General features: G+C 41.4%; 1 protein-coding gene across 1 annotated transcript in view; it reads left to right on the top strand.

Moving 5' to 3' along the window:
• AKAP10 (A-kinase anchoring protein 10) overlaps positions 1 to 22,105 on the top strand; it is a 73,537-nt gene that overhangs the window by 12,567 nt on the left and 38,865 nt on the right. The window contains exons 3-5 of the mRNA XM_055137968.1: positions 2,112 to 2,294; positions 4,339 to 4,893; positions 13,688 to 13,786. Of these exons, the coding sequence (XP_054993943.1) occupies positions 2,112 to 2,294; positions 4,339 to 4,893; positions 13,688 to 13,786 (837 nt within the window). The remainder of the gene's footprint in view (positions 1 to 2,111; positions 2,295 to 4,338; positions 4,894 to 13,687; positions 13,787 to 22,105) is intronic.

A 22,105-nucleotide genomic window follows, 5' to 3' on the forward strand; every position in this document is an offset into this window, starting at 1 on the left:
CTCTCTCTTAAACCAGTGTTTGCCAAAGCGTGGCACATAGCTTCCCTCCAGAGATTTGGGCTTGGTTTGCTTAATGAAGATAGAATTCCAGGGGGAGCACTGAATAAATTTGCCTTTCTGAAAGGGGACAAGTAGGCCAAGTAAGTTTGGGAACCTCCCTTTTCCAGTCCCAGGGATTGAACCCATGCCTTATGCATGCTGATGTGAGCTTTAGCATTGAGCTATATTTTTGACCCTAAGCCAACACCTTTAAAACATCGCTAGTAAGAGCTGCTGGTATTTGTGTGAACGAATACAGTAGACTTTTTTTATTGACTAGTCTTTTATTTTTTAATTGGCTAATCTGTTTGCTGGGTTTGGGGACGCATCCTAGTGATGTTCAGGAACTGCACCAGCTCTCTTCTGGAGCTCAGGGATCACTCCTAGCAGTGCGGGGATGGAACCTGAACCTCGTGCGTGTAAAGCGTGTGCTTTAGCCCTTTCAGTGATATCTTTGATCCAGTTTTAATTCAGCAGTAGTAACAAATTTCATAGGGAGGGTATTATAATAAAATTGAGTTGATTATTGCCTTTCAATACATGGAACCTTCAGCTAAGAAATCAAAAAGATGATCACACACACACACACACACATATATACTACAAAAGAAAATGTACTTGTGAATTTTTCTTCAAAAATTTGGATGGGGTGGATCCCATTATTGTTGCTTGAAGAACCATGTGGTCAGTGCATGGTTCAAATCCAGGGCTACCACATGCAAGACATAGGCTCTAGGTTTTGTGATGTCTACCAGGCCCTATTTAAATTGTGTTTTTGTTGTGTGCTGTGGTTGGGGAAGGGGGTCCTTCCAAACTGCTCAGAGGTCCAGAGCGCTACCAACCGTTCTTGGCCGACCTGTTGGTTGGTTTAGGACGGGGCCCCCCAGTCCTATGCTCCATGCTGGGGGTGGGATCCCTGGGCCACCCTACAGACCTCCAGGGCTGTAACCGGTGATGCTTGGGGTACCGCGTGGTTCCAGGAAGGGAGCCCAGGCCATGTACTCATCAGACAGGCTCTCTGACCACTATATGTATAATTTCCCAGTTCTATATTTTTTGAATTTTAGGAGGTGTTTTGTTTTGTTTTATCTCAAAGCCATGATTTTGTATAGTGGTTATGATGGTATCAGGAGTTTGCTTTCCATGCTTCCAATCCTGGATTTGATCCCCATTACCACTGAGTACTGCTAGTGTCACCCCTGTAGTCCCAGATATTCTAACCTTTCCCCCCCCCCCCCCAACCCCCAGGGCTGCCCAGGATTGAATCCAAGACTCGTGCTTGCAGTGTATGCAAGATAACACTCTTCTGGGGCTGGAGTCATAGTTCAGCAGGTGCTTGGGTTCTATCCACAGCATCTCATATGGTTCCCTGAGCACTGCTGGGATTCAGCCCTGAGCACTGAAAGGAAAAAAAAAGCACTCCATCACTTGGCAAAACCCACAGCCACAAAATAAAGTATTCTGAAGAACATTTTCCCAATTTACACACACACACACACACACACACACACACACACAGTCACACTCATATGAACTCCAAGAACTTTTATTCTGTAGTTTTAGTTTTTTTTTCTTTCTCAAAGTGATGATAAAGTAAGGCTAAATAAAAAGGATCCATTTCTTTAGAGCGTTTTTTTTTTTTAATCTTCAGAGAAAGATTTTTTTCTTCTTGTTTTTCTTTTGTTTTGGGGTCATATCCAGCAGTGCTCAAGGCTACTCTGAACTTGACTCGGGAGTCACAGCTGTGCAGACTTGAGGCTCGAATCTCAGCTTCAGACCCAGAGCTCCCCGTGTTACACTCAGCAATTTGATCTATATTTCTAGCCCAGAGAATTTTTTTTAACTTCCTTTTGCTGGGGGTGTGGGGGAACAACAGTGTTTTGAGAGTTATAAATAGTAATGTGGTATTTCTTTGCAATTTTCTGCTGGTTGATTTATCTTTTCTCTAAGTATTTTTTGTGTTTGAGAGTTGTTAAAGCTTTAATTTTCAAGGTTTTCTCAGTTCTTTTATGAAACAGTTTTTAAGATTATCAAATTGTGCTTAATTTTTGCAATTTTTGAAAAAATTATAGCCTCTGTAGCCGTACTTTCCCCACAAAAAAGCACGAAAAATCATGCCTTGCTGGAGGCTGCGGGACCAAGTCATGTTGCAATCAATGCCATTTCTGCCAACATGGATTCCTTTTCAAGTAGCAGGACAGCAACGCTTAAGAAGCAACCAAGCCACATGGAGGCTGCTCATTTTGGTGACCTGGGTAAGTGGTATCCTTTTTGTTAAATTCCAATAGAATTTTTTTTTTTTTAAGTCTGGGCCACACACAGCAGTACTCAGGATCTCCCTGCTCCCTACATTGTGCTCGGAGGCTAGTCCTGGCAGTGACAGGGAAGCAGGCCCAGGGCCGGTATGCCAAACATGCACTTAACTAGGGGAGCAATGTCTTGGCACTCCCGGAGCATCTTTTTAGCTGCATCCATACAGTTGTGATTTTTCCTAGAATAAGTACCTGTAAATGATGTTATTTGTAACATCATTTGTTATCTTGATTGAGATTGAGAATCATGCAGATTGATAAGGTTTTGTTATCTTGTTACTGCATACTCTTCCAAAATGATTTTGCTAATGCAAAAGAAAGAACTGATTCATACAGTTGAGTTGAGGGTGGGGGAGGGCTGAAGGGAGGGATATTGGGATCCATGGGTGAAGTAGGAGGGTACACCGGTGAGGTGTTAGAATTAGATGAATGGGAATCTGCCAACAATAATAAGTATTGTAAATCACAGAACTTCAATCAATAAAAATTTTTAAAAATAAAAAGATTTTGATAGTTTACATTTTTATCATCAGTGGTAGTGTTTGCTCTGACCTTGAGTGCTTATTATTTTTTTAAAAATTCAGTTTGATAAGCAAATGTGTTATCTTGTATTCATTTACTTTCCTGGAATTTTTGATAAAGCTGAATTTGTGGATCAAATTCAGGTCTCATGCATGCAAGTTGTACACCTTCCCACTGAGCCTCCTTCCTGGCCCTGTTTGATTTGTTTTGGGACCACACTTAGGAGTACTCAGGGTTTACTCTTGACTCTGTGCTCAGTGGATCACTCCTGGCAGGCCTTGGGGGACAGTATGGGGTACTGAGGACCAAACCTGGGTCAGGTAGGTGCAAGTCAAACACCCTACCCGCTATACTATTGCTCTGGCCCCCTAGTTATTAATTTTATTATTTTGTTTTTTATTATTGGTTTTTGGGCTATATGGGGTGGTGCTCAGGTCTTACTCCTGACTTTGCACTCGGGGATCACTCTTGTTGGGGCTCAGGGACCCAATAAGGGTTTCTGGGGATCCACCCACCATTTTTATAGGGGTCTTCTCCAAACTGTGCTTGGGGGCCCAGGGCCCACTCCCAGCCTTATGCTTGGGTCTGGCACTTCTCAGGGACCACCAGTGTCACCCTGGCTGTGCTTGTAGGCCACTGGGCTCCAAACCTGCTGGTGGTCAGGAGGTCAGACACTGCTGCTGACCAAACCCAGCTCTACAGCTTGTTTCCTAGTTGCCCCTTTGTTCTTTCCTCAGTGCCTGATGCAAGTGGGGCAGATCAGGAGCACAGCAGGAATGGTACTTGCCTTGTACATGGCCGACCCAGCACCCCATATGGTCCCCTGAGCCCTGCTAGAAGGCACAGAGCCAGGAAGAAGCCTGGCTACTGCTGGGTATAGTCCAGAAACAAAAACACTCCATCAGTGGATTATTATTATTATTGTTTCATAGTTAGAACACATGCCTTGTTTGATTCCTGATGTCGTATGGCCTCCAGAGCACCACTGGGTGTGACCCTGGATGGCCACAAGCACTGGAGCTAGGGCTGGGGGGAGTTGGGGGCTAGTGGTTCTTGAAACCACAGGTCCTGAACAGCACCATACCCTTAATCCTGCTCACTGAATCTGCATCTGGTTAATTATTACTTAAGTCCCCTGAACACCACTTGGGAGGTTCTCTCTTCTCATCCCCAGCCCCCCAAAAAACTTTTGTTTGAATTACCATCAAAAGACATGGGAGGATTGAGTAACAAAAGTTTACAAATTTTAGAGACCAAAATCATAGTGTTTCTTCTTGTTTGTCTATTCATTAAATTGTTGGTAAGTAAACATTTTAAAAGAGATCATTGGTACCATGGATGCTAAACTTAGCATTAATCTTTGTGTGTGTTTGTGTGTGTGTGTATATATGTATATATGTGTTTGTATATTTAATCTGACAGTCTTAATTTGTTACTGAACTGCTAATTCTTTTACTTCTTCTAGGCAGATCTTGTCTGGACTACCAGACACAAGAGACCAAATCAAGTCTTTCAAAGACTCTTGAGCAAGTGTTACATGACACTGTTGTTCTCCCTTATTTCATTCAATTCATGGAACATCGGAGAATGGAGCATATGGTTAAATTTTGGTTAGAAGCTGAAAGTTTCCACACTACAACTTGGTCCCGAATAAGAGCATACAGTCTGAACACAGTGAAGCAGAGCTCTTTGGCTGAGCCTGTGTCTCCATCTCTGAAGCATGAAACTGCACTAACTTTTGCAACGGAGTCTCTTGGCAGGAGATTGGAGGACTCTAGCTCAGCGCAGTTGCTGATAACACAGTCAGAAGAAACTGACCTGAGTAGTAGAACTAGCAACGCCCAGAATCACTTACTTTCCCACGAATGGGATAGTACACATTCTCTCCATCTTGAAATGTCCAGAACAGTAACTGATCAAGTTTCCATTGAAACCCAAGAACCCTCCTCTAGACTTGCAGTAGCCAGTAGGAATAGTCCTTGTTCGCCACTAAAGGAATTATCAGGAAAATTAATGAAAAGTAAGTATACTTGTGTCCCTTTGCTGTTTCATTGTTGTTGTTGTTTTTTGGTCACTTGACATGGGGATACAAAGGGAATGGAATAGATTGTTTTTTCACACACCCACTTTCAAATTAAGAAGTTGTGGGCCAGAGTGATAGCACGGCGGGTAGCACTTACACGCAGCAACCCAGGTTCGATCCCCAACATCCCATATGGTCCCCTGAACACGACAAGGAGTAATTCCTGAATGCAGAGCCAGGAGTAACCCCTGAGCATTGCTGGGTGACCCAAAAGGCAAAAAAAGGTGGGGGGTTGGAAAGTGCTCTGAAATAGAATCAGTATGAAAAAGAAACAGAACGAGTATTGAATTCTTGAAATCTCTAAGGCAATAAATTAGCTGAATTCACAAATGAACAGGTAAGGACTAGGGTTGAGGCTCAGCATGACTTGTCTGCACAGACCTGAGTTCTGTCTCCAGAAGTGCAAAAAATACATGAAAATTCTTGTGTTAGTCCTTGTCCCTCCCTTTTTAAAATTAGACCATTATTCTGAATCCATTCAGCCTCTTAATTTTATTAATACTTTGCTGTAATTCTCAGAAGAAAAATTTTAACTTGTCTTTTCCCCCCCACCCCCCCTTTTTGAGTCACACTTGGCAATGCACAGGGGTTACTCCTGGCTCTGCACTCAGGAATTACCTCTGGCGGTGCTCGGGGGACCATATGTGATGCTGGGAATTGAACTTGGGTCAGCCGTGTGCAAGGCAAACGCCCTACCTGCTGTGCTATTGCTCCAGCCCCTCAGAAGAAAAATTTTAACTTATTTGCCATACTTGAAATGTATTGAGTTTTCTGCTAAGTACTATTCTTGAATTTCATTTTATACAACACATTATAAGTAAGTCTTCCTTACCCTGTTTTGTGCATAGGAAATGGGGTAGTAAAGTAACTTGGTCTACAGTGAGTGTGGAGGTAAAATCCAGGCATTTTTGACAGTGGTGTCTTTTTTTTCTTTTCTGATTGTGTGAAGTTATGCTAATTTCTTACTCTAATGCCTTCTCATTTGAAAATTATATTCTTGTTTTCTAGAACCTTCTAGAATCCTGAATAGACAGCCTCATGTTTTTTTTCTTTTCTCTTTTATTTACCTTTTTTCTTTAAGAGCTAAGTGACACTCTTTTCTTGTTCGCTCTTTTTTCTATGAAGATTTAATTTTGGGGGCCCAAGAATGTAGCTCAATGGTAGAGTGCATGTTTTGCATGCATGAGACCCACATGCTCTATGGCATAGAAAAAAAAACTTTTCCATTTAATGTTTGTGTGTGTAAAACTTGGGGTTTTGGGATGAGGGGTGTGGGAAATGTTGGTAGGCCACACCTGGCAGTGCTAAGGGGTAACTTCTGGTGATGCTCAAGGAACCATATATGGTGTCAGGAATTCCAGCCAAGGTCAGCCACATGTGAGTGTCTTAAACCATAATCTGATCTCTCTGGGTCCCTCCTCCTCCACACCTAATTTTTATTTTTTTTTTAAAGAGCACTCTTATGTTCATAACAAAATAGATGAGAGGTATAAAAATTTTAGTATTTCCTGGGTCCTTTCTGCCCCACACATGTGTCAACATTTCCAACAGAGTGGTACATTTTAAAAAATGTTCCTTTGTTTGATTTGGAGTTACACCCAATAATGTTTAGGATTATTCTTGGTTCTGCACTCAGGAGTTACTCTTGGTGGTCCTTAGGGGACCATAGAGGATGCTGGGGATCGAACCTGGGTTAGCCGTGTGCAAGACAAGCTCCCTACACGATGCTATAGCTCTGGCCCCAGTGGTACATTTTTTTACAATTGAGCCTCCCTTGATACATCATAATCAGCAAAAATTCAGTTTGTTATGGTTCATTTAATGTTGTATGTTTTGTAATTTAGTAATGAATGATACTATGTATCCATCATTGTGATACTAATACAGAGTATTTTCACTGCTCTAAAAATCCTCAGTGCTCTATTTTCATCTCTTATTTCCTAATTCCCAGCAACCAATGATCTCCTTTTATGTATTAACTAACATATAGTTGGACTCCTACAGTAGATGGCCTTTTTTTGATCATTGATGATTTCTCTGTCACTATCTGTTAATTTATTGATCTTCTACTTTAAAGATTGATCTACTCCACTATTGAGTAAGTTATTATTTACAGGGCTGGAAGGGGTGCCAAGGATAGAACCTAACGCCTTTTCCATTGCACTAGCTTGGATTTCCAATACCATGTTGATTAAGATTAGTGAGAATGGGGGCTAGAGTGATAATATAGTGACAGGGCACTTGGCTTTAATGCAGCCATTCAGATTCAATCCCCACACCATATATGTCCCCCGAACATGGCCAAGTATGGCCAAAAATCAAATAAATAAGGAGTAGTGAGAATAGATGTTCTTTTTTTTGTGGGGGGAGGGGTTACAACTGATGGTGTAGATACCCTCATGTTATATTCTTAATACAGGTCTGGGTTTGATTTTCTTTTGTTTAACATGTTTGCATTTGTTTTTATGATACATATTTGTTGTTTTCATACACTGTCTGTGGCCTTTTGGGGGAAGAGGGTAGGTATATTTATTCCCTGGTGGTGGTTGGGGGACCTCTGCAATGTAAAGCAAATGCCCTACCCACTGCCTCTGTGTTTGGTTGGAGGTCAGTTTTGCTGCCCCCTTAAAATAAGTTGGGAAGACTGGTTTCACATTTCTGGAAAAGATCATGTGGAATTGGTATTTTTGTTCTGAAGATGTTTGTTGCTGGGGATCTAGCCCAAACTGGCTGTGTGCAAGGCTGGTATCTTCTCTACTGTCTCGTCAGCCTCTGTTCATTCGTAAGTCAGTGGCTTTCAAGAAATGGTTGGCTCATGGAATTGTCAAATTTATGGGCATGTAATTAAGCCATTTCTTTTTTTTTTTAATTTTTGTTTTGTATAGATGGGCTCTCATTCCTAATGTTGGTGATTGTGTCTTTTTTTCAGTATAGGAGTTTATTTTGTTCCAAAGAAGCAGCATTTGATGTCAATTGATTTTTGTTTGGGGGTTCTACCTGACATAGTGCTTGCAGGACTGGGGAGGGCTGGGATCAGACCTGAGATGCAGCCCTTTGAGCTGTTGCCCTGGTCTGGATTCCATTAGTTGATATTTATCTTTTTAATTTCACGGGTTTTCTGTTATGTAGGTTTCTTTCCTGACTATTTTCAATTTATTTCTCTTTTTCTGTTAGTGATTTTATTATATTTTGGTCAGGGGTCTCCCAGGCAATGTTCCAGGGCCTAGAAACCACTTTTGTCTATATTAATCCTGCTGCTGTTTGACCCAGGTTCTCTTGGTGGTCCTGAGAGCCTGTGCTGTTCTGGGCCTCTGCATGCAGGCAGGTGCTCCAACTCTTCAGACTATCTCCTGAGTCCTTTTTCTTTTTCTTTTTCTTTTTTTCTTTTTCTGTCACACCCAGTGACGCTTAGGGGCTGGTTACTCCTGGCTCAGTACTCAGGAATTAACTCCTGGCGGTTAATTAATTAATTAATTAACTTGATTAAATTAAGTTAATTAACTCTTGGCTCAGGGGACCATATTTCCATATGCTGGGGATCGAACAGGGCTCGGCCACGTGCGAGGCAAACGCCCTACCTGCTGTACTTTTGGTCCTTTTTCTTAAATGTGTAACATAAATGAAAAACCAAGTTTTCTGGCATGCATGCGTGTGTGTGTGTGTGTGTGTGTGTGTGTGTGTGTGTGTGTGTGTTTGGGTGGGATTGGGATCTGTCTGTGCTACAGGATCACTCGTGGTGGTGCTCAGGGAACCATATGGGATGCTGGGGATCAAACATAGGTTGGCAAGGGCCCTGCCTGCTTTACTACGCTGTACTATCTCTGTGGTCTCAAACACCAAATTTCTGGTTCCAAATGAAGTATGTTTTTGAAATAAAATAGATTTCGAATTTTATTTGAGGGTATTGTCTGGGTTTGGCGGTTGATTTTTTTTTTTATTATTATTATTATTGTGCTGAGATTCACACTTAGGATCTCACATAGGTGAGGCAGACATCTTCCACTGAGCCCTATCCCAGTCCTTAAGTTTTTATTCTAACTTTCACTTTATCTTTTCCTTCTTTTCCCTTTTGTTGTTGCGATGTCCAGGGGTTACACACTTGGTTGACATCCTCTTGGTTGCAGTGCAGGATGTCATACTTATTGTGGCATAGGGGGTTGTAACAGCTGGGTGTCCCAAGGGCAGCCTCCAGAATAGAAGGCAGGCACCCTTCCACTGTGCTTCATCCAGGGCCCTTGCAGCTGTTTTTAGTGTTGGAAAAGCCAAAATTCAGGAACGACCCAAGCTTCTGATTTTTAGGCATTTTGATTGACATTTTGGGCAAAGCCATTGAGGTTTTAACCCATAGTAGTTATATAGTAAATGTCTGTTGAAAGAATAGAATTTGTATGGGCGGATAGTTCATACTTGCTAACAGCAGTTCTCCATCGATCCCCGAACCCACATTCTATTTCCTGCTGCTGGAGTTTAAGTACTTTAAATGTGTTATATAAGTGGAATTGTAAAATATTTGTTGTCATAACTTATTTCTCTTATCTCAGTATAATGTTTCTAGTTCATCCAGGATTTCCTTATTTTTAAATAGCTGAACAATATTTCTCTGTGTTTGTGTGTGTATACACACACACACCAGATATTGTTTGCTTCCTTATCTTGACCTTGTGAATGAAATAGAAGTGCATGTCCTCCATTTGGGGAGGCTGTGGTGGGGCCACACCCTCTGGTACTCAGGGCTTACTCTTGGCTCTGTGCTCATTGGTGGTGCTTGTGGACCATATTTGATGTGGTTTAGCATACCCTATATTATCCTCAGGCCCCATAAATCACTCCTCAAAAAAATAAAAAGAAAGAAAGAAATGGTTGGAACTGGGGGTGGGCTTAGTGGTAAAGTATAAGGCATGAAACTTGGTTTTAGTCTTGGCTTTGTAAAATACTTTCTCTGTTTTGGGTGGCCACACCCAATGGTGTTGGTGGGGAAGAGGCCTGCAGGGCCTGGGACCGAATGTAGAACTTTGCCCATACAGAGCATGTATTTGATGACTAGAACTGCATCCTTGGCCCCAAATACTTACTATGACCCTAATTTTAGTTGCTTGAGGATGCCCACTTTTCTCAGCGTACTTTGTTGAAGATGTTACATTTCTCCGTTGTGTTATCTTGGCACTCTTGTCACAGACTTAACCATATATAAGAGGGTATGTTTCTGGGCCTATATTCTGTACCATTGCACTAGATATCTGTGAGTGGAGGAGGCCTCCCAAGCAATGCTCAGGATCCTGGGAAATCACTTACCCGACTGGGCTGGGTGATTGAATGATTGGACCCAAAGATGGCACAGCTAGCTACTCAGGCCCTGTGGTGCTGGTGATACACCTGGTGGTCCTTAGGGGGGCATGTGTTGCTGAGGACGAATGGGGATACTGATCATGCAAAGCGTATGCCCCGACCCTGTGTTCTGTCTCCCTAACTTTGGTTAGTGTCTTTATGGCATATGTAGGAATCAGAAAGCATGATACATTCAGCTTTGTGCTACTTTCTCAGAGTAGCTTTAGCTAGAAGATCTTGAGGATTGTTTTTATTTTTGTGATTTACATAGTCATGCCCTGCTTCCTCTTTTGGCTACTATTTACATGGAATATCTTCAGTTCCTTACCTTTGCTTACACACTGTGCCCTTAAATTTTAGTCTACTCCTTTGTAAACAGTATGTAATGGGGTTTTGCTTATTAATTTTTTAATCTATTAAATACTAATTGTTGATGGGATGTATTATTGCCATTTCTTTTTAGTTTTTTTTTTTTTACTTATTTTAGGCATTCTTTTTATCCTTTCTGCTGTTGCTGTCTCTTGTGTTTGTTGTTACATAAGATGTACACTTAATTCCTTACTCATTTTTGTTCCTCCTTCTCCTTGCTTCTCCCTACCCCTCCTTTGTTTTGGGTCCACACTCTGTTGTGCTCAGGGCTTGCTCCTGGAATGTTTGGGGAACATACAGGATGTGGGGTAACAAACTGGGTTGGCCACATGCAAGACAAGTGCCTTACCTACTGAACTGTTTTTCCTGCCCCAGAAATCTATTTTCTTTAAGCCAGCTGAATACAACCCCCTAATTTCAACAAAAGCTACTACCAGCCCCCTGAATTATTCCAGTGGCCCAAGCCACTGGGAGCATTATCACTTGCTTTGGGAAACACTGGTTATAAAAATCTATTTGAAGCTGGCAACAACTTCAGTTGTATATAAAACTGTATAGTGTTACTGCTTGAACCTTGTCTCTCTCCCTGACACTTTGATGCAAATAAATAATTTTGAATTTTTGTACATAAGCTTTCTGTAAAGTAGCACTGTTCATCGATTTGCTCGAGCAGGTACCAGTAACATCTCAATTGTGAGACTTGTAGTTACTGTGTATGGCATATCGAAGACACCACGATATCCTTGCCAGGCTCTGCTGTTCTGTAAAGTAGGGATAACAATATATTTCAATCCAGGCTTCTCAAATTATGGTCTACACCCTGTGGGATGTTCCTAAGACTTTTTCAAGGGGTTCTGTGTGATCAAAAAAAATTTCATAACAATTATAAGATTCTACTTGACTGTTGTTAAATTTGTAAAGATGGTACAAAGGCAGTAGTGGGAAATTTGGGGTTCCTTTCTGTTTTATGCCACATCTGGTTGCAGGAATTACTCGTGGCTCTGTGTTCACGATAACACCTGACAGTGGATCAGGGGACCATATGGGTTGCCAAGGAGTGAATAGAGGTTGGCTGTGTGCCAAACAAGCATCTTACCCATTGTACTATCTCTTCAGCCCAAATTTGGGTTCTTGCACCAAATTGAACTTGTAATTATTATTGTCACATACTCCCAGGAAACTCAGTGTCAGTCTCTCCTTAAATATGTCTATGGAGGAGTAGATAGATTTATTAGATCTCTGTCCTTGAGTTCATGTCATTTTAATGTGTGTAGGAAATGGGAAGTATTCTATTTTTAATACAACTTATTCTGTAGAGAATTCTATAGAGAATAACTTGTATTAAAAATTAAGATTGGGTTGGAGAAAGAGCACAGTGGGCCGGGGTGCAGGCTTTGCGAGCAGGGGACCTGGACTCAATCCCCAGCACCACTGAGCCCACCGGGTCAGTTCCTGAGCACCCTGGGTATGACCTGGGAAACAAAAAACAAACTTCTAGGAGGATAGTAACTGTAAAAGAATCACTAGGTGTTTTTAATTTAAAATACTTGATTATCTCTAGACAATATTCTCATAACTTAAGAGTTCAAAATATTATCTTGAGGTTATAAAGAATCCTGAATCTAAAAAGGTTGAGATTCATTGTTTTAACTTTCTGGGGTTGTAGAAAGTCAAATGAATGTATTCAGGAATAAATCATTTAAAAAATAAATGTAAATTCATAAAATTGTTTTTGAGCTTTCTTTGTTCAATTGCTGTGCAAATACTCCATTGTGGGACTTTGGAGAAGATACTTCACTTGTCACTTGTATCACTTGTCGTCCCGTTGATCTTTGATTTGCTCAAGCGGGCGCCAGTAACAATGCCATTTGTCCCTGTCGCATGCTAGTGCAGCCCAATGATACCTGCTTGCTCCAGGAACAGGAAGAGCCTCAAATCATTCATTTAGGGATTTGACGAAGAAATCTGACCATCTAGTTGGTGGGCGGCCACGAGGTCTTCTAACATCCTGTGGAATCCACTCGGTAACAGCTCTAGTCCAGCAGTCGTCTCTGAATCGCATTACGTGACCGGCCCATCTGATTTTTGATGCCTTAGAAAATGAGACAGCGTCCCTGATTCTTGACCGTCAACGGAGGTCAGAGCTCCGGATTCCTTCTCTCACTTGAGTGAGATATGTTACTCATAGCATAGTTCTTTCGATTCCTCTTTGGGATACTCGAATAGCGTTGTCATCCTGTTTGTGTAGGGCCCAGGTCTCTGAGGTGTGTGTTAGTGCAGGAAGACCAGTGGAATCGAAAAGATGTGCCCGGAGTCAGAGGTTCTTCATCCTCTTAACCACTTCTTCGACACTCTTGAATGCATTCCACGCTGCTCTCTTCCTCCTGCGCAGTTCTGGCACCAAGTCATTCCTCATGTTGATTTCTTGACCCAGGTAAACATAGCTGCTGCATTCGGAGATGTTCGTTCCATTGAGAGCAAATGGAGCTTCAGGGACTAGTTCGTTTTTCATGAGCATCGTTTTGTTGAGATTCAGCTGCGATCCGACCTTTCCACTCTCGTGGTTGAAGTTGGCCAGCATTCGTGCCGATTGGCTAATGTTTGGTGTTAATGAGAACAGTGTCATCAGCGAAGCGGAGGTGTTGCCGACCATCTATCTTCACTCCCATTCCTTCCTAATCCAGTCGTCACTTTATGTTCTCAAGGGTGCACTCAAGATATTTACATATAAATATTTATAGATATTTACATATAAATAATTTCGGTTAACTTGTTAGCTGGTAGGGAAATTCACATATGACTTCTTTGTGCCACAAAATAGTGAACGTGCAATATTGTGATGGAGACCTGTTTTATAATGATGAATTAATTTTATTATACATGTAATAAAATTTAAGTAATTGTGTTTTTATGTTTTTGTTATGTGTATGTATGCTTTGGCATATAGCAAATAGAGCTCTGCAGTTCATAAATATAGTCCATTAATGGTTTGAAGTTTTGTTTTGATTTTTGAAGTTGCCTTATCCTTTTCTTGCAGGTATAGAGCAAGATGCAGTGAATACTTTTACCAAATATATATCTCCAGATGCTGCTAAACCAATACCAATTACTGAAGAAATGAGAAATGATATTATAGGTAAGCAGTGCTTAAAGCTCTGGCAAAATAAATGCCTATTTCTTGGTCATTCACTAAGAAATAATATGTTGTTGGTTTTGGACCACACCTGGAGGTGCTAAGGGATTACTATTGGCTCTGCACTCGGAATTATTCCTGGCAGTGCTTGGGGGACCATTTGGGATACCAGGGATTAGATCCCTGCCAGCCAACTGCAAGGCAAACGTGCTGCGCTGCTGGGCTATTGCTCCAGTACCTAAGAAAGATTTATTTTTACCTTTACTTTCTTTTTTTCTAAACCACAGTGAGTTACTTCACTACAAAGATAAAAAGTTGTTCATGATTGGGTCATATAGTGTTCTAACACTCTCCTCTTCTCCAGAGTACCCAGCATCCCTCCTTCAACCCCCACCCCCATCCCTAGTCTGCCTCTGTGGCAGGCATTTCTCTCCCTCGCCCTTTTTCTCCCCTTTCCTCCCTTTCTCTTCTCCCTCTTTCTCCCTCCCTCTCTTCCTCTTACTCTCCCTCTGTCTCCTCTCCCTCTCTCTCTCTCTTTCTCCCTTTCCCTCCCTTTCCCTCCCTCCCTCTCCCTCTTTTTCCCTCTCTCCCTCTCCTTTCTCACTCTCCTCCCTCTCTCTATCACCCTTCACCCCCTTTTTTGGGCATTGTGGTTTACAGTACAGGTATCAGAAGGTTATATATATTCCTTTGCCTACTTTCAGCACTCAATTCTTTTCCAGCGTGATCATTTCCAGGCTGGAGCGATAGCACAGCGGGTAGAGCATTTGCCTTGCAAGCAGACAACCCTGATTCGATTCCCAGCATCCCATATGATCCCCTGAGCACCACCAGGAGTAAATCCTGAGTGAAGAGCCAGGAGTAACCCAAAAAGCAAAAAAAAAAAAAAAATACAGAGTGATCATTTCCAACTATCGTTGTCAATAGTGGTCCCTTCTCTGCCCTAACTGTCCTTGAAATGGTAGAAATAAAAAATACGTTTTTTCATCTTACTTGTTTTTTGCGCTGCCTCAATGGTGCCCAGGAGTGACCCTTGACAGTGCTCAGGGGACCATGTTCGGTGTCAGAGATTGAATTAGGGTTACACTGCTGTGACTGGTCCTTGTAGGGAAACAAAAGAAAAAATGAAATACCTAGGAGAGGGAAGATGCAGCTTATAAGATGAAAACGATTGAGGGTTTAGTTAGCACTGTAGCACTGTCATCCTGTTGTTCATCGATATGCTCAAGCGGGCACCAGTAACATCTCCATTTTGAGACTTACTGTTTTGGACATATTGAATACGCCACAGGGAGCTTACCAGGCTCTGCCCTGTGGGCTGGATACTCTCGATAGCTTGCTGGGCTCTCCAAGAGGGACAAAGGAATCGAACCTGGGTCGGCCGCATGCAAGACAAATACCCTACCTGCTGTGCCATTGCTCCAGTCCAGAGGGTATAGTAGCTATGTTTTTTATTTATTTATTTATTTATTTTTAATTAGTGAGTCACAGTGAGGGTACAGTTACAGATTCACACCTTTTCGTGCTTGTTTTTCCCTCATGCAATGTTTGAGAGCCCATCACTCCACCAGTGTCCATTCTCCACCACCAATGAACCCAGTATCCCTCCCACTCCCCCAATCCCATGCCCCCCTCGCCCTGCCTCTGTGGCAGGGCATTCCAATTTGATGTCTCTCTTTTCTTTTGGGTATTGTGGTTTGCAATAGGGGTATTGAGTGGTCATCCTGTTCAGTCTCTATAGTCTACTTTCAGCACACATCTCCCTTCCCACGCAGGAGATTTTACTTGGTGTTCCCTTCTCTATCTGGGATGACTTTCCCACAGCGTGTGAGGCCACCTTCCAAGCTATGGAACCAACCTCCTGGTATTATATACTACTACTATTCTTGAGTATTAGTCTCCTACTCTGTAATTTTATATTCCACAGATGAGTGCAATCTTTCTATGTCTGTCCCTCTCTTTCTGGCTCATTTCACTTAGCATGAAACTTTCCATGTTGATGCACTTATAGGCAAAGATCATGACTTCATCTTTTCTAACAGCTGCATAGTATTCCATTGTATAGATGTACCAAAGTTTCTTTAACCAGTCATCTCTTCTCGGGCACTCGGGTTTTTTCCAGATTCTGGCTATTATAAACAGTGCTGCGATGAACATATAAGTGCAGATGTCATTTTGACTATACTTTTTTGTTTCTCCAGGATATACTCCCAGAAGTGGTATTGCTGGATCAAATAGAAGCTCAATTTCTAATTTTTTGAGAATTGTCCATATTGTTTTCCAAAGGGGCTGGACCAGTCGGAATTTCCACCAGCAGTGTAGAAGGGTCCCTTTCTCCCCACATCCTCTCCAACAGTGGTTGCTTTTGTTCTTTTGGATGTGTGCCATTCTCTGTCATGTGAGGTGGTATCTCATGATTGTTTTGATTTGCATCTCCCTGATGATTAGTGATGCAGAGCATTTTTTCATGTGCCTTTTGGCCATTCATATCTCTTCCTTGGAAAAGTTTCTGTTCATTTCTTCGGCCCATTTTCTGATGGGGTTAGAAGTTTTCTTCTTGTAGAGTTCAACCAGTGCTTTATATACCCTTGATATCAACCCTTTATCGGATGGGTATTGGGTAAATATCCTTTCCCATTCTGTAGATTGCCTTTGTATTCTGGTCACTGTGTCTTTTGTACTGCAGAAGCTTTTTAGTTTAATATAGTTCCATTTGTTTATCTCTGTTTCTACTTGATTGCTTAGTTCCATGTCATCTTTGAAGATACCTTTATCTTCAATACCGTGGAGGGTTTTGCCGATCTTGTATTCGATGTACCTTATGGATTGTGGTCTTATGTTGAGGTCTTTAACCCATTTTGATCTGATTTTTGTGCATGGTGTCAGGTTAAGGTCTAAGCCCATTCTTTTGCATGTGGTTGTCCAGTTATGCCAGCACCATTTGTTGAAGAGGCTTTCCTTGCTCCACTTCATATTTCTTGCCCCCTTATCAAAGATTAGATGGTCATACATTTGGGGTTGCGTGTAGTGATATTCTGCTCTGTTCCATTTGTCTGCGGCTCTGCCTTTGTTCCAGTACCATGCTGTTTTAATTGTTACTGCATTGTAGTAAGGTTTAAGGTTGGGAAGGGTGATGCCTCCCATCATCTTTTTCCCAAGAATTGTTTTAGCTATCTGTGGGCGTTTATTGTTCCATATGAATTTCAGGATTGCTTGATCAATTTCTTTGAAGAATGTCATGGGTATCCTTATAGGGATCGCGTTAAATCTTTATAATGCTTTGGGAGTATTGCCATTTTGACAATGTTTATTCTCCCTATCCATGAGCAGGGAATATGTTTCCATTTCCTCGTGTCCTCTTTTATTTCATGGAGTAGAGTTTTATAGTTTTCTTTGTAGAGGTCCTTTACTTCTTTAGTTAAGCTGATTCCAAGGTATTTTATTTTCTGGGGCACGATTGTGAACGGGATTGCTTTTTTCATGACCCTTTCCTCTGTCTCATTGTTTGCATATAGGAAGGCCATGGATTTTTGGGTATTGATTTTATAGCCTGCGACTTTACTGTACAGGTCAATTGTTTCTAAGAGTTTCTTACTAGAGCTTTTAGGCTTTTCTAGATATAGTATCATATCGTCTGCGAATAGTGAGAGTTTGATATCTTCCTTTCCTATCTGAATGCCCTTAATATCTTTTTCTTGCCTAATGGCTATTGCTAGTACTTCCAGTACTATATTGAAGAGAAATGGTGAGAGTGGGCATCCTTGTCTTGTCCCCAATCTTAGAGGAAAGGCCCTTAGTTTTTCTCCATTGATGATAATGTTTGCCATAGGTTCGTGGTAGATGGCTTTGACTATCTTGAGGAAAGTTCCTCCAAAACCCATTTTGGTGAGAATTTTTATCACGAATGGGTGTTGGATATTGTCAAATGCTTTCTCTGCATCTATTGATATGATCATATGGTTTTTATCTTTACTTTTGTTGATATGATGGATTATGTTGATTGATTTCCGAATGTTAAACCATCCTTGCATCCCCGGGATGAATCCCACTTGGTCATGGTGTATGATCTTTTTGATGAGTTGTTGGATTCTATTTGCTAGTATTTTGTTGAGGATCTTCGCATCGGTGTTCATCAGGGATATTGGTCTATAGTTTTCTTTGTTAGTGGTGTCTTTGTTTGCTTTTGGTATTAGGGAGATATGTGCCTCGTAGAAACTGTTCGGAAGGGTTCCTGTCTTTTCAATTTCCTGGAAAAGCTTGAGGAGAACTGGCAACAAGTCTTCTTTAAATGTTTGGAAGAATTCGCCAGTGAATCCATCTGGACCTGGGCTTTTGTTTTTGGGGAGACTTTTGATTACAGTTTCGATTTCCTTGATATTTATGGGCCTATTCAGGTATTTCAAGTCTTCTTGGTTCAGTCTTGGGAGATTGTAGGAATCAAGGAATTGGTCCATTTCTTTTAGCTTCTCTTGTTTTGTGGCATACAGACTTTCAAAGTAGTCTCTGATGATCTTTTGAATCTCCTTGGTTTCTGTTGTGATGTCCCCCTTTTCATTTCTGATTCAGTTTATTAGAGTTTTCTCTCTTTCTTTGTGAGTCTTACTAGCGGTTTATCGATCTTACTTATTTTCTCAAAGAACCAGCTCTTTGTTTCATTGATCTTTCGGATTGTTTTCCGGGTTTCTATATCATTAATTTCTGCTCTAAGTTTTATTATTTCTTTCCTTCGATCTGGTTTGGGTTCCTTTTGCTGGTCCTCTTCTAAGATCTTGAGCTGCGTAGTCAAGCTATCTAAATAGGCCCTTTCTTCCTTCCTGAGGAAAGCTTGCAGAGCTATAAATTTTCCCCTTAACACGGCTTTAGCTGCGTCCCATAGGTTTTGGTAGGTTGTGTCTTCATTCTCATTTGTTTTGAGGTACTTTTTTATTTCTTCCTTGATTTCCTTCGTGACCCACTCATTGTTCAATAGTGAGTTGTTTAATTTCCAGGTGTTTGATTTGGTTCTCTGCGTCTGTGCGTGATTAACTTCCATCTTCAGTGCATCATGGTCTGAGAAGATAGTTGATACAATTTCTATCTTCCCGATTCTATTAAGGTATAATTTGTGACCCAGAACGTGGTCTATTTTGGAAAATGATCTATGTGCGCTGGAAAAGAATGTGTATTCTTTCTTTTTGGGGTGTATAGCCCTGTATAGGTCTATTAGCCCTGTCTCTTCCATTTCTTCCTTCAGAGCCATTGTTTCCTTGCTGAGTGTTGTTCTTGTCGATCTATCCAGAGGTGGTAAGGCAGTGTTGAAATCTCCAACTACTATCGTGGTGCTAGTTATGTCCTCTTTAAATTCTGTTAGGAGTTCTTTTAAGTATTTAGCTGGTCGTTCATCTGGTACGTATACGTTTAAGAGTGCGATTTCTTCCTGTTATACATATCCCTTGATGAATAGAAAATGACCTTCGCTGTCCCTTCTGATCTTTTTCAGCCTGAAATCTATTTTGATACTAGTATGGCCACCCCCGCTTTTTTGAGGGAGTTGTTTGCTTGCAGGATTGTTTTCCATCCTTTGATTTTGAGTCTGTGTTTGTTCTGACTATTCAGATGTGTTTTTTGTAGACAGCAGAAAGTTGGGTTTAGTTTCCGAATCCATTTTGCCACTCTTTGCCTCTTGATTGGTGTATTTAGACCGTCTACATTAGCAGCAATTATTGTCATGGGGTTTTGTGCCATTTTTCTGTAGGGTTTGTTGTTCTTGTAGGTTTTTTCCTTGTCTTATAGTAGCCCTTTTAGTCCTTCTTTTAAGTTTGGTCTTGAGTCTATGAAGTTTCTGAGCTGTTGCTTCTTTGTGAAATAGTGTATGGTTCCTTCAAGTTTAACTGAGAGTTTAGCCGGGTAAAGTATTCTTGGTGAGATGTTCATTTCATTAAGTTTTTTCACTATATCCCATCTTCTGATAAGTCTGTTGTGAATCTAAGGTGTGCTCCTTTGTGTATGATTTCCTTCTTTGATCTTGCTGCTTGCAGTATTGTGTCTCCACGGCATCCATCATTCTGATTATGATGTGCCTTGGGGATTTTTTTATTTTGGTCCCTTTTAGCTGGCACCCTTCGGACTCCTTGGATCTGGATGTCCGAATTCTCTAGCTCTGGTAATTTCTTAGCAATGATGTTTTTAGTTGTGTTTTTTGCATTAGAACTGGTTCCCTGTACTTCTGGTACTCCACTGATACTTATGTTGTTTCTCTTGAGGTCATCCCCTAGGACTCTAATTCGCTCTAGAGCCATTTTGAGGTCTTTTGCCATTATTTGTTGTTGCCTATATGCTTTCTGCAGCTCGTCCTCAAGCTCACTGATTCTTGTCTTCAGCTGTAGTCATTCTACTCTTGAGGGCTCCTAATAAAAAAAAATATAATTTTTATTTCATCTACCGATTCTTTTAGTTGTGTCACTTCTGTTCGTAGCTTTGAAATTTCTGCTCTTATTTCTTCCTGGATTATCTTGGTGGACCGTTCCACTGATGCATCCATATCCTCCCTTAATTTGTTGGATGTTCGTTCCATAGTTGCTTTGAGTTCGTCAACCATCTTCACGATTTCCTCTCTGAATTCTTTATCTGAGAGGAGGTTTTATTTCTGGGAAGTCCCTGTTGAGGTTTCTGAGATCCTCTCTTCCATCTCTCCTGGTGGTGGGGATTTTTGCTGTTTCTTCAAGTTGTTATGGGCTTTACTGTCAGGCGCTCTTCCTTAGGTTGCGAGGGGCCTCAATTGAAGACATGGGGCTATAATCTTTTTATAAAGGACTTTATGTGCACTGACAGTTTTTGTGAAATTAGGATAGGATAGGCTAGTTGACTATTAACATATAGTGACTAAGATGACCAGGGTATTCTTCAGAGGAATAGATTATATCAATTGTGGCCAAAGCACAATACATGGAATGGGAGAAGTAACTGTGGCCACTCCAGAAGGAGGCCATGCCCCCTTTTGAGACCACACCCCCAACAACCTGAGCAAGAGGAGGGGGTCAGGGCAGCGCGGGGAGGTGACTGAGAGCCGCAAGGTGGGACTGGGAGCTTCAGAGCCCCAGACCGAGGGTGGGGGGCGATTGGAGAGCTCCTCCACACTGGTAGTAGCTACGATTTTTATTTTTCTTTAGAAATCAAGAATTGGAGAGAATGAAAAAAGAAATTGGAGAGATAGTACAGTGGGTTCAGCTCTGATTTTGCATGTGCCAGATTCAAGTTTGGTCCCTGGCACCTCAAGACGGTTACCTGAGCACCACTAGGTGTGGCCCAAAAACGAAAAAAAGGAAAGAAAAAAAGAAAATCTAATGAAAATGTGTTGGGTCACACGTCGGGTGTGACCCAAAAAGAAAAAAAAATTTAAAAAGTTGATTATTAAGTTGTTAAGACAAAACTAGAAATGGAATCGATTTTATATTCTTATGGGTAACCGAAATGCACTGGGAATAATAGTGAACCAATGGAGACACAGTCTTAATTGGTGGAATATTAAGAGTAGTTGGAGTGCAGAGGTGAGTCTCCGTCATCTAATATTCCAACACCCACCTCTTCTTCACCAGTGCACATTTCCCAGCAGTGTCACTCGTTTCCTTTCTGCCTGCCTACCTCTGCAGTCTGCCTCTATGGCAGCTAATTCCCCTCCCTCCTTTCTTCTTCCCTCCCTCCTTTTTTCTCCTCTTCTCCCCCCTCCTTAGCTCTCCAATACAGGTGGTAAAAAGTTGTCATTTTATCACTTTACCTCCTTCCAGCACTCAGTTTTATCATATTCTCCATGTCCATCCTTGTATAAGCAAATTTCATAACTTCATTTTTTCTAACAGCTGTATAGTATTCCATTGTGTAGATATACCATGTTTCTTTATCCAGTCATCTGTTCTTGAGCACTTGGGTTGTTTCCAGATTCTGGCTGTTGTGAATAGTGCTGTAGTGAACATAGGAGTGCGGATGGCTTTTCCACATTGTATTTTTGGGCCACAAGAGTGTATTTCCAAAAAAAAAAAAAGAAAAGAGTGTATTTCCAGGGGTATATACTCTCTTTCTCTCGCTTCCGCCCTCCCTCTCCCTCCCCCTCCCCCTCCCCCCTCCTTTATGATTTGCAATACAGGTAATAAAAGATTATCAGGTGAATAGTGCTGCCATGAACATCGAAGTGCAGATGATGTTTCTGCTGTGTGTTTTGGGCACCCAGAGTATATTCCCATAACTGGTATTGCTGGGTCAAATGGGAGCTCAATTTTTACTTTTTTGAAGAATGTACTAGTTGTTCTTTTTGTGTGTCAGTCTCTGTGGCATGAGACGATGTCTCAT

Source organism: Sorex araneus, chromosome 5, assembly GCF_027595985.1.
Source record: "Sorex araneus isolate mSorAra2 chromosome 5, mSorAra2.pri, whole genome shotgun sequence".
In the NCBI taxonomy this organism is placed as follows: domain Eukaryota; kingdom Metazoa; phylum Chordata; class Mammalia; order Eulipotyphla; family Soricidae; genus Sorex; species Sorex araneus.